Source organism: Siphateles boraxobius, unplaced genomic scaffold (assembly GCF_051911475.1).
Source record: "Siphateles boraxobius isolate OS27281-9 unplaced genomic scaffold, OSU_SipBor_1 41, whole genome shotgun sequence".
Classification (NCBI taxonomy): Eukaryota; Metazoa; Chordata; class Actinopteri; order Cypriniformes; family Leuciscidae; genus Siphateles; species Siphateles boraxobius.
Genome location: NW_027509042.1, coordinates 1,766,118 through 1,778,324, shown reverse-complemented (window position 1 = coordinate 1,778,324; position 12,207 = coordinate 1,766,118). Strand labels below are relative to the sequence as shown.

The window sequence follows — 12,207 nt, the reverse complement described above, 5'->3', positions numbered from 1 at the left end:
TGGTTTAAATTCATTGCCAGATTGATCTAACTGTGGTCTCTTAAGTTCATGATCTAAACCCTGACATTCACATTTGTTTATTATAATGACAGCGATGCCAAAACAAATAAACAAACAAACAGTGTATTTAAATGACCATTTAATTTTTTTTTTTTACATGTCTTTGATTGAGAAAAGGAGGAAGTCTCTCTTTCCACTAAGCATCTCGTCTTCATCAGATGTTTTTGCTTTGACGTTCAGGTGTGTTCTATGCAATGTTTATTCTATAGAGCGAGACGTTACTCAAGCCAGATATTACACAGAAAATTACGGGTTTGAATCATAATAGGATAATGGTGATGGGCCAGAACAGAATAACCTCTCCGCTACACCTTCATCTGAAAAACAAACTTGGGAGTCATTGACATTTGCTCTCAGATCTAACTCACTCAAGGGCACGACAGGGCTTTAATCAAAGGTCTGGAGAAACTCATCCAAACATTCCTTTACGAGCATTAGGTATGATCTGTCAACAGAACCTGATCAAATGTGTGTTGAATACACACCACTCTGATCTAGGGCAGATTGTATTCGGTGGTTTGTCTCTTCACATGTTGTAATGTGGCATAGACTCAAGGTGCAAAGTTGCAATGACAAAAACATGTGCAGACTGTTGGTAAAAATGTCAAGGGCCATGAAAAAAGGTACTTGTACAAATAAACTAGATGGAAGAATGTGTTGTTTTAGATAAGGTAGTTGAGGTAGGGTTCCAGTAGATGGCAGCAGAGCTTGTATTGTTGCAGTTCACTGAGACTCCTGTCCTGATTTCTTCCGTTATTAAACTCGATTTACTCTATATAAATATCTATATCTAATATGTATATACTCTAGAGTGTATTTGACAGTGACAAATAATACAGGTGTATTATACAAATAATTCATATATATATGTGTGTGTGTTTATATATATATATATATATATATATATATATATATATATATATATATATATAAACTTAAAATATATACAGTATACACACACACACATACTTTTGAAAAACTCATACTAGTGTATATATATATATATATATTATACATATATAACTAGTGTATATATACCGTTCAAAAGTTTTAAATTGGTACGATTTTTAATGTTTTTAAGTATTTTCTGCTCATCAAGGCTGCTTCTATTTGATACAAAATACAGCAAACACAGTAATATTGTGAAATATTTTTTACAAATTCAAAATATCTGATTTCTATGTGAATATATAGTCAAATGTAATTTATTCCTGTGATCAAAAGCTGAAGTTTCATCATCATTACTCCAGTCTTCAGTGTCACATGATCCTTCAAAATCCTTCTAATATGATGATTTGGTGATCAAGAAACATTTCTGATTATTATCAATGTTGACAACAGTTGTGTATGTGTGTGTGTATAAATTGATACTGATAAGAAATGTTTCTTTCAGTAAAATCAAAATTGAGTAACAATTTTCCAGACAAGGCAAATGCAGCTTTAAAAAGGAGACTTAAGAATGAATTAATTTACCTTTATTCTATTATAATAAGCCCAGAAATAATCAACAATAAGACCTTATATACAAATCATAGCGAACAGAACAGGTGTTGTGAAGAGCACATGCAGGTCAGAGGATCAGCGGCACATACAGTAATATATCAACGTCAGCAAGGTACAAGAAACATGAAACAAATATACATCCAGTAACAAACCACATGATGTTCCACAGACACAGGAAGAAGAGAAGATGGAGAAACTGAAATTCATAAGTTAATAATGGCATTTCTTTTAGTACCAGTTTAGCATTATAATGTGCTACAATATTTTCGCTGATTTGATGATTAGTTCACTTTTAAATCGCTTCAGAGGTTTTTCAATTCAAATAGCTGGATATGCAGTACTGTGTAGTCATATAAAAAAGTGAGGGTTAGTTTTTCTGCAATTTTAGTACAATAGCATGTATCTTAATTTTGCTTAATTCTGCATACTGCAGAACTAGTATGAGTGGTATAATAATAATAATGTTATTCCGAACACAGACCTTTTAAAATAAATCTTCGATGGGGCTTGGTTTTCAGTGCAGTGTTGTTGTAAAGAAAAGGATATTGAATGAAAGAACTGAGCCTCTCAGGTGGAGAGCAAGAAAGAGACAAAAGTGTTTTTCTTGGATTGATTTGAAGCAAATATTTCCAGTCAGATTGCTGCTCCCTGCTGATTGGTCCTGCAGTTCTTGTCTGGGTCATGTGATTCCTGTGGACCGCACATGTGTGAGGCTGAGGAGCAGATGCTGTCCTCTAGAGGTAATCCAGCTCAAGTGCATGACTCAACGCCTCCAGATCCGGCCGGCACGTCACTCGCCAGAACGGCATGTTCTTCTGCAGGACAACACAAAGAAACCAAGTTCAAATTCATAATTTTTTTTTTATAATTTATGTATATATATAGTATATGGTGAAATACCAATTACTTTATTTTAAAACATATAATGGTAGTTGAAATATTTGTCAGAAATATCATATTTTGTGAAGTTATTAGATTTATTGGACAAATGTTCTTTAGACAACAAAGACATAGTTTACTCAACATAGATACTCAACATAGTTTTTGTTGAGTATCATATTTAATGCATCAGGCTAATATAGTGAAAATATGGAGCTCAAACTCGAGGTCCAAACTGAGCAAAAACATGCAATTTGGTGCAGATGTTGATGTTTATAAGACCAAAAAGTATGGAATTCTGATCTTTAGAACACTATAAGAAACTTACGTACATAACATGATATAAATATCAGTTGTCACTCTATATCTGCCAATAATATGCCTTAGTAAGATGACGTTTAAATGCTTAGTGTTGTGATCAAAGCTCTGTAGTTTATAATGCAATACACAATGATGATTGAGAGTTGAACAAAAAACCTTCCTCAAAAGCCTGATGATCATATTTGATACATTTGTTTTTTCTCAAAAATGATGTATAAATAATCAAGTAAACCGAAGTAGCTTCAGACCAGAAAGTGTTCATCTTGAAATATTACTAACAATATGAAAGTCACTCTTATGTTTACTTTATAAAAATCAGTAAAGATTTCACCACATGAACCACGAACAGAAGGTGGACGTTTGTACAATTATACTAAAAGGCCATTTACTAGAACCATAATTAAAATAATTGCACCATAATTACTCATTCCTTCATACCTTCTTGGCGACCGTCTCCTCCTCGACGCCGTCTCCCACGACCACGTACACGGCCCGCCGGCCGAACCGCTGGGTCACGCGCTCGAAGCAGCTTTCTTTACCTGGAACACACACACACCACGTTAACAAGTCTGTTCCTAGATCAGGAAAGCTGTGTGAAAGAGGCAGCGGACCTGTTTTGGTGGCGCTGTAGATGTTCTCGATGGGGAACGCTCCTCCCAGGCCGTAGAGAAGCACTTTAGAGAGCGCTGGAATCAGCTGTGTGGTGGTGACCATCACGTTCACACAGTTGGGTCTGAGAAAGGAAAGATGAGTCTTAGGGTGTATTCACATCTGGTTTGTTTGGTTCGACTGAATCGAACTCAAGTTCATTTCCCCCCTGGTGCGGATCTTTTGTGCAGAAAAAAAATGCTTTTCTTACTTAGTATTTTTGTCTTGTTTCCAGTCCAAATATCAAACATTTCTTAAATCAAGATGCATTTACTAAAGTAGTAAAATGATTAGATAAATATTAAGTCTTATTTTCTGGGGGAAATAAATAAAAATGAGTTTTTGCTTAAAATAAGCTAAATTATATCTTCCAATGGGGTCCGAAAAATAATCTTGTTTCTGTTTAAATTAAGATTGTTGTTCTTACCCCATTGGCAGATATTTTTGCTTTTTTTAAGCATCAACTCACTTATTTTATATTTATTTCCCCAAAAAACAGGACATAATATCTTATGTCATTTTACTCTTCTAGTAAATGCATCTTGATTTAAGAATTTTTATGTATTTGGACTGGAAACAAGACAAAAATACTAAGTGAGACAAGCATTTTTGCAGAGGACCGAGACCCAGCGGAAGATGTGCTCTCGGTCCCGCTCTGATTCCTGTCCAATGAATGGATGACCTTAACACACGTGTGCTCGAGTGAGTTCACTAGTATAATAGCGTAAGCTTCTGTGTTGTACGTCACACGTAGGCTCACTATTGGCCGACGCTGGTCGTGTGTGATGCGTGTGACGTACAACACAGAAACACTACACTATTACACTAGTGAACTGACTCGAGGCCCACAGAGAAGGAAATGAATAGTTGAAATAAAGTCGTTATTTTAGTTTTTTTGCGCACAAAAAGTATTCTCGTCGCTTGATGAACTTAAGATCGAGTCACTGTAGTCACTTGGACTATTTTAACGATGTCTTTAATAACTTTTCGGGGCTGGCAAGTTGCAATCCCTTAGAAGCCTATGGAGGAGTGATCCAGCTCTCAGATTTAATCAAAAATATCTTAATTTGTGTTCTGAAGATGAACGAAGGTCTTACGGGGTTGAACAACATGAGGGAGAGTAATTACTGACAGACCTTTCATTTTTGGGTGAACTAGCCCTTTAATTTAAAAAATGAGGAAAAATCCAACCTTTACGGACACCAATTTTCTTTGTGAATGAATAATGTATCGTAAATAAATAAATAAATGTTCTTCCTTAAAATACTGGATGAGTCAGGACACCCCTATATAAATTCCCATAGAGACAGCAGATTTTTATATTTCAAGACCAGTTATTTCATGGATCCGGGATACTAATGCATCCTGATAAAGTTCCCTTGGCCTTTGGAATTAAAATATCCCAAATCATCACATTTCCTTCACCATATGTAGAGATGTTGTTATTTCAGTTAGGCTAATAGCTGGTTTGATTTGCATTGAGAGATGATCTTATGGAAAGTGCCCCATGCCGATCTCTACATATGGTGAAGGAAATGTGATGATTTGGGATATTTTAATTCCAAAGGCCAAGGGAGCTTTATCAGGATGCATAGTATCCCGGATCCATGAAATAACTGGTCTTGAAAAATAAAAATCTGCTGTCTCTATGGGAATATATCATAGGGGTGTCCTGACTTATGCAACCTGTATTTTAAGGAAGAACATTTATTTATTTACGATACATTATTCATTCACAAAGAAAATTGGTGTCCTTAAAGGTTGGATTTTTCCTCATTTTTTAAATTAAGGCATTGAGATCAATTTCCAAAAGATGATTTTTTATTCCTCTTTTCAGTCAACTTTAGCATGGGTGTGTTCACTTATACTAGGCACTGTATCACGTGACGAGAGTAAAGCTTGGTTTATACTCGCTGCGTCCCCACAAAAAATACTTCACTGCGGTGCAGGCGGTTGTGCGTATTGAGGCGGCAATTTGCGCGGTGGTATGTGTATGGCAATTTTTTGTAACTTTGCTTCGCTTCCAAAGATGCTGGACTTCGAGACGATTCTGCCCGAGTACGTCTGTATCGCCATCTTACATGCACCCAGTTTGAGCTTGTCTAAATTAATAGCTTACATTTACAAAATGAGCCTATACTAGAAAAAATATGCCTTTTAAGGAAAATAAAGGTCCATGTTTAATAAACATTTCATGAAATTTTATGAAAAATGTTTCATTAAATTAGAAACTGTTGTCTAATTAAGTTTTATACACATGTTCTCATTTCTATATATTTTGTTCTAATGTCACAAGTAATAATCTAAAGGTTTACTGTTTTACCCGATTCTTTGGTAGTGTGGGTTTGGTGAAGTCAAGTATAATACAAACAAACAATGGCTGCATCCAAAATCACAAACTTCCCTTCTATATAATAGGCTAAAAACTGCACATTACAAAAGTAGTATGTCTGAATTCACAGTACTCATAAAAGAGGAGACAAAAAGTACCTGGATGACCTACTAGTTCTGGGGAGATTCTGAAGTGTACAGATGATGGACACTTTACCATCCCATGAGGCAACAGGAGAGGATTTGTTTTGTGAAATGGCGGTAATGCGACACAACTGATGCTGGTACTAGGTCACGTGATAATGACAACATGGTGAATGTAGTATGTGTAGATTACACTCATACTATATAGAACATACTTTTTAGTTGTCGTGAAGTAAATACTTAAATAAATACCTACTCAAGAGAGTATGCGATTTAGGACGCAGCCACTGTCACGTGTGTACTTTACTTCTTCTCCCTGACAAAAAGTACAAACAAGGCTTAAGAAGAGATGACTGACAGGACGATGGCGGGGGATTTGGTGAGCGACAGATCCTGTTGTCATTGACAATTATCTGATCTTGTAAAATGTGTGAAAACACAGAGTACGCGTGATCGCGAATTCAAAACTGAAAGTAAAAAGCGAGTGTGCATTCGAAAACAATTTCAATACCCCGCAAAACATTGATAGAGGCTCCCTGATGCTTACATAAAATGATAATAATATCAGTGGTCACATATATCTGTATCTATATCAGTGGTCTATATCTGCCAATAATACGTCTTAGTAATTGATATTTAAATGCTTAGTTTTATGCTCACAGCGCTACATTTTAAAACATATAATGCAATGCAATACAATGATGAGTGAGAGATGAACAATAAAACTAAATCCGAAGCCTGATGATTATATTTGATACTCGCATGTGTTTTTTCTAAAAAATTATGTATGGATAATAAAGCTGAACAGAATATAATTACTCAACTATATCATTGCGAGAGAATGCAAAAGCATCAAAATATTTTTTTTCTTCCATCACCATGTCCCTTTAGGGGCTCCGTAGAATGCGTCATTTGCTTTCCGAACACAGTATTATGCTTCGGACATTACACATAATATCGACCACATTTATGATGATTTTTGGTTCTTTTTTGAAGCTTGACAGGTTCTGGTCACTACACGGTATGAAGGAAAGCTTAACCTTTCTTCCGAGTTGAATCAAGGATCTACGCTTGCCAAGCCTGTTATGTTTGAGTGACACAAAACTGCTGTAAGTTGCTGTAAAATAAGTCTATTGTTAAAAGAATATTCCAGATCCAGTATCTGTGGCATGCTGTGAAAAATAGTACTTAAAGTTTCTGCTCTTAAACTCTACGGCACTCACATGTCGTGTTTATTTAACCCGGATTATTGCTTTCTCAAACTGCTGTTGTTTTATACCTGGAGTTGATGAGAGCGAGGGCCTTCAGTGCCTGTGTCAGCCACAGATCAGTCAAAACCTCCATTTCCCGCCTCAGCTGAAGCCACTCTTCCCGCTTCGGACTGCCCAGCAAACCTAACATTTACCAACAGAAGTTTAATACTTCAAAATAAATTGAATTTTGTAAGCCTCATGACCAATGAATTGCAGTGATTTTACAGGGTTGTTTGGCACAAAGCAAAGTCGAACATAAAATCAGTGTAGTGCACGGCCTTCAGTGACTCGCTCCTTTTATACAACAACAACAACAACAACAACAACAACAACAACAACAACAACAACAACAACAACAACAACAACAACAACAACAACAACAACAACGGTAATATGATAAAAGAAACCAATGTACAATATATCACTGGCTGTTTCTAAAACAACAGGCACTTTTGTTCTGGGGTTGAATGATTGATTGATTTTTTATTAAAATCAGAAATTTCATAAATTTTTCTTTTTGTTATATGAAGGTCACATTAAAAGTGCATTGAAAACATTTTACCATGCTTTCATCAATTATTTTTTGTTATTTCAAAGAACTAAAAATCCATAATAAAAATATTATTTTTACATTTTTACCTTAACGATAAACCATTTGAATATTCATCTTTAAATTAATAAATATTTAACTACATATTACAAATATGAAATATATATTATATTAAATAAGCATATTTAAATAACAGATATATTAATATTAACTTTGCTCTCATTAAGAATAAAATGCTATTGAACTATATTAATTTCTGCAACAATTATTAACAATAATATTATTATTATTTCTTGATATTATTAATGTTGTCAATAATAATAAAATGAATAATATAAATGATTATTGTTACTACTGCTACTTTTATTGTTTTATTTTTTATTATAATTTTCAACCCTAATAGTCCTTTAGCCTGGCTGTACAATGTTTGCAGTTGATGCATTATTATAGACACCAACTGACGTGCTGTTACAGCAACGGCTTCCAACCTGTTTCAACCAATCAGATTTCAGAAGAGGAACTATCTGTTTTAGTATAGACATTTCAAGCCCTCATTATTCTCACCTCCTACATTGTTCTTGTATGTGTTGTAGATGTCTTTGACCCGCCGGTAGCGGAAGGCGAGTTTCCTCATCCAGTCGACCCCGCCGTGAACACCGGAGCCCAAGCAGAGCGTGCCTCCACCTGCGGGACTCTGGAAACCATCTGTGCCGAAGTTATACGTGCTGCAAGTCCAGACACACACACGGTCAGCTTACATCCGCTCTACACACACCAAAACATTAGATCTCCTAACATGCTCCTAAAAGTGAGATTCATATCCATCGTGAATTGTCTGGAATCAGGGCGAGGGTCTGCCTCCAAACTGGGATGAGAGACTATAATGTTTTATGACCAGGATATCAGCACAGCATTATGAGAAGTCTGTCATTATTTACTCACCATGTCATTTCACAAAAGGAAATTAAAGAAATATCCTGATGCTTTTTCATGTAGCATAATTTCTTAGTAAATAAATAAATAAATTGAAAAAAAAAAACAGGAAATTGAATATTTCTATATGAGATATTTTTTGTTAAAATCAATAGAATATTTTTTAAAATAAAACATGTTCACTTAATCATTAAGACTGCTTTTAAAGTATTTTTTGGGGGAGTGTATTTGTACATTTGCAGCGTTTTGAAAATAAATATTCCTGCTGCTTTTTCATATTGTATCAGTTCACAGTACATGAATAAATAGATTTTTAAAAATCAGTAAATTGAAATACGATATTTTGAGTAAAAATCTATACAAGATTATAAAATTAACTAAAATAAAAGATGTTTTTCTAAATCATATAGACTGCTTTTATTGTTTTTTTTTTTGTTGTTGTATTTTTGTACTTTTTGATTTTTTTAAATATTCCTGCTGTTTTTTCATGTAGCATCAGTGCATAATAAATTAAAAGAAAAATATTCGATATTTTCAGTAATAATCACAAACAAATAAATAAATAAAACCTATTTACTAAGTAATTTAGACTGCTTTTATTTAACTTTTTTGAGTGTTTTTGTACTTTTGGAGCTTTATGGAATGTTTATAAAGCATCAGTTCATAGTAAATAAATTATTAGACTGAAAAGAAAACTGTTCATTGAAACAAGATCGTTTGGAACAAGAGGGTTAGTAAGAAATGAAAGAAATTTCATTTTCTAGAGGACTGTACTTCAATAATTCTGTGGACATGCTGTTAAACGTGTGATTAATGTCCATCATAAAGAGTCTGGAAGCAGAAATTGAGAAACCATGATAAAAACCAATAGCCTTTAATATTCAACATGTCAGTAGCATGCATTATGTGAAGAAAATGATCCCTTTATGGCACATAATATGGATTTTATTAGAAATGCTCACTTGTCTAGATGAAGGAAAGTCATACTCTACCTCAAGTCCTGGCCATTGTCATCCGAGGCCACATCATCGATGTGAACTTGGTCACATTCCTGGGAAATGAAGGGAAAGCAGATATGCATGAGGTGTATATGTTTCAGTGGAGTGAAGTGATGAACTGTGTACAGACAGGTTAACCCGCCGCCGAGCCTCGGGGAACGACGCCGAGCGAGACTGAAATATTAAAAAAGACCAACAACAAAAAAGCAGGAACAGGCCACAGCGACACAAGACATGCAGGCGCCTTGAACACCGGAGGGTAAAATATCAGAAAGATGGCAGACAGAACCTCGCCATCTCAACCTGATATCATACGTTCATTAACGCTGTGTATTAGCCTTTGTCTTGGCCAAGTTCACGCGTACGACTGCCAGTATACACGAATTACGCTGCTCGATGTATAAATCTGCTCTTTCCTTGAGATAATCATCTAGTGTGTTTCTCCGTGTTGATTTAGCGATACATAACACATGTAAATTTGATAAGGATTTGGAATCGCATAGTCTTACAAACTGAATTACGCTAATCAATGCAAAACAATTACTCAGCCTTTAGCACTGACAAAAGACGTTCATGCTCTCCTATTGTTTTCACAGATTTGCCTCATGTTATCATAGTTCAGACCTCCCACTGACTTCAGTTGTTCTTAAATGACTGTAATTATAACTAGATTTTTTCACTTTAAGCAGATCTACTACATTTTCTGTTGGAAATATGAGCCATTGCCAAATGGTACTAGTTTTTATTTATTTTATAATTGCTATTTGGTCGCCAGATTGGATTCCTTCTTCAATGTTCTTCTATTTTATTATTTATGATTATGCATGAAATTTGTTTTCCAACCAGCTATCTCTGATATTAAATCACCCATCCTAAATATTTAACTATTCTGCTTATCCTTACTATCCTTACCAGACATTAATTACATTTTTTCTGATTAATTAAAGCTTTAAATGAGCAAGTTAGGCCATCAATCACGCTTGTACTTCTAAGCTGTGCAGTTTTTTCGCCCGCGGCATCTTTCTGTTCCTCAGATGACAAATAGATTTGAATGCTGAATGATTCCTTGGACTATTTGAGGGCAATTACAGGGAAAACAGAAGAAGAGGGAAGGGGCTGTGATTAAAACCTCCACCCCTGAGCTGTTGTTCCTCCCCGGGACAAATCTTCTTTTCAGTGGCGGCCACACACCCCTACTTAAGCACTCAAATGTTGTCATTTTTTTTGCACCGCCTCTTCGAAAGCTTTTAAAGAATCTAATCCCTCCTTTCTTCATGCAGAGGGCAAACTGAGGTCTTTTCACACACTGACTCTACATTTATTATCAGGACTGTTGAACAAACACTTTGATGTCCTAAATTAACTTTTCTTTGCTGTTGAAAGTTTACCAGTCATAAATATTTCTTACCAGCCATGAATTTGAGTTTTTATGATCTGATGAGGATTCTTATTACTTTACAAATTGAGGCAAAAATACATCATTTTGTAGTATTCTACTCTGATAAAGGCTTTTTCGATTAGCATTGCATTATCAATATACTTGATTCTTATTAAAATACCTGATGATGTCGAGTTTTCCTCCAATAATCAAATTCAGGTTTAATTTAGGTGGTTTTAAATTCAATCAGGTTTAATGATAATTAAAATGTGCAGCGGTACTAACCGTCTGGAATTGTCTCGTGAGACATTGCTCTGTTTGTTTTCTTTCTGGCTCATGTGTTGATTGAAACTTCAGTGAATTATTCATCACAATTATACATTTATTTTCAACCAAACATGTTAACACACCTCTACATAACGTTAGAGTCTTTATTTTTTATTATAAACAAAATGCCTCAGCTTTTCTACCTGTCGATAATTCTGAAATAAAAATTTAAAATAAATGCGACTGGAATCTAACGTTGCCATAGTAGACTAGCGAACGTGTCCTCCAGTCGCGCCTGTTTAAAAGATAAACCGCACGGCCTCATTTTAGCAGAAGTATTTGTCAAGTAGCTTCAACAGTGTTAAGTTAAAGAGCGCAGACTTTATCATTCAACTGAACTGAGCATCTTGCGCCGTACAAGCAATAAACGCACGTCTTTAAATGAGCGGTGTTTACGTGGGTTGAATTGACGTAGATCAGCGATGATTGACAGCGCAGGGGCCAATCAGATTTCAGCTGGATTGACAGGTGTTCTACAATTCTTACAGGTGCAGATTTAGACCAATAAGAGAAGTTTATAACATGGCTCTCTGGAATACTTGGTTCTGATTGGTCAATCACAGCAGTCTGCAGCAAATATATTTTTTTTAATATATTTCACCGACCACGAACTTTTGTGCTAGTTTTATGTCTAATACCACTCTGTGCTCTCTTTCTTCCTACATTATAAAAGTTTTTATAACTGACACATTGGCTTTCACAATCCCAAGTGGGCTTGCTCACCTCCAGATCGTTGAAAAACAGACGTGAATCGGCTAAGTTGAAGATCATCTCCTCCATCCACAAGCCCAGAGAAACAGCCTTGCCGGAGTCCTGGATCAAAACATAAAGAGCACGTCAAATTAGTTTTCATATCTGGTTTGAACTTGAGTGACAGGTGAT

The 12,207-nt window shown here is 35.3% G+C and overlaps 1 protein-coding gene across 6 annotated transcripts in view; it reads right to left on the bottom strand.

The window, feature by feature from the left end:
• Positions 1 to 1,520: 1,520 nt before the first annotated feature.
• The window catches only part of eya2 (EYA transcriptional coactivator and phosphatase 2), a 38,356-nt gene continuing 27,669 nt past the window's right edge, over positions 1,521 to 12,207 (bottom strand). For all 6 annotated transcript variants that reach the window (XM_077197704.1, XM_077197709.1, XM_077197708.1 and 3 more), the window contains exons 10-16: positions 12,049 to 12,138; positions 9,615 to 9,673; positions 8,254 to 8,414; positions 7,166 to 7,280; positions 3,375 to 3,496; positions 3,202 to 3,302; positions 1,521 to 2,378 (exon numbers count right to left, since the gene is read on the bottom strand). In XM_077197704.1, coding sequence (XP_077053819.1) covers positions 2,298 to 2,378; positions 3,202 to 3,302; positions 3,375 to 3,496; positions 7,166 to 7,280; positions 8,254 to 8,414; positions 9,615 to 9,673; positions 12,049 to 12,138 — 729 coding nt within the window. In that variant the 3' untranslated portion in view covers positions 1,521 to 2,297. The remainder of the gene's footprint in view (positions 2,379 to 3,201; positions 3,303 to 3,374; positions 3,497 to 7,165; positions 7,281 to 8,253; positions 8,415 to 9,614; positions 9,674 to 12,048; positions 12,139 to 12,207) is intronic.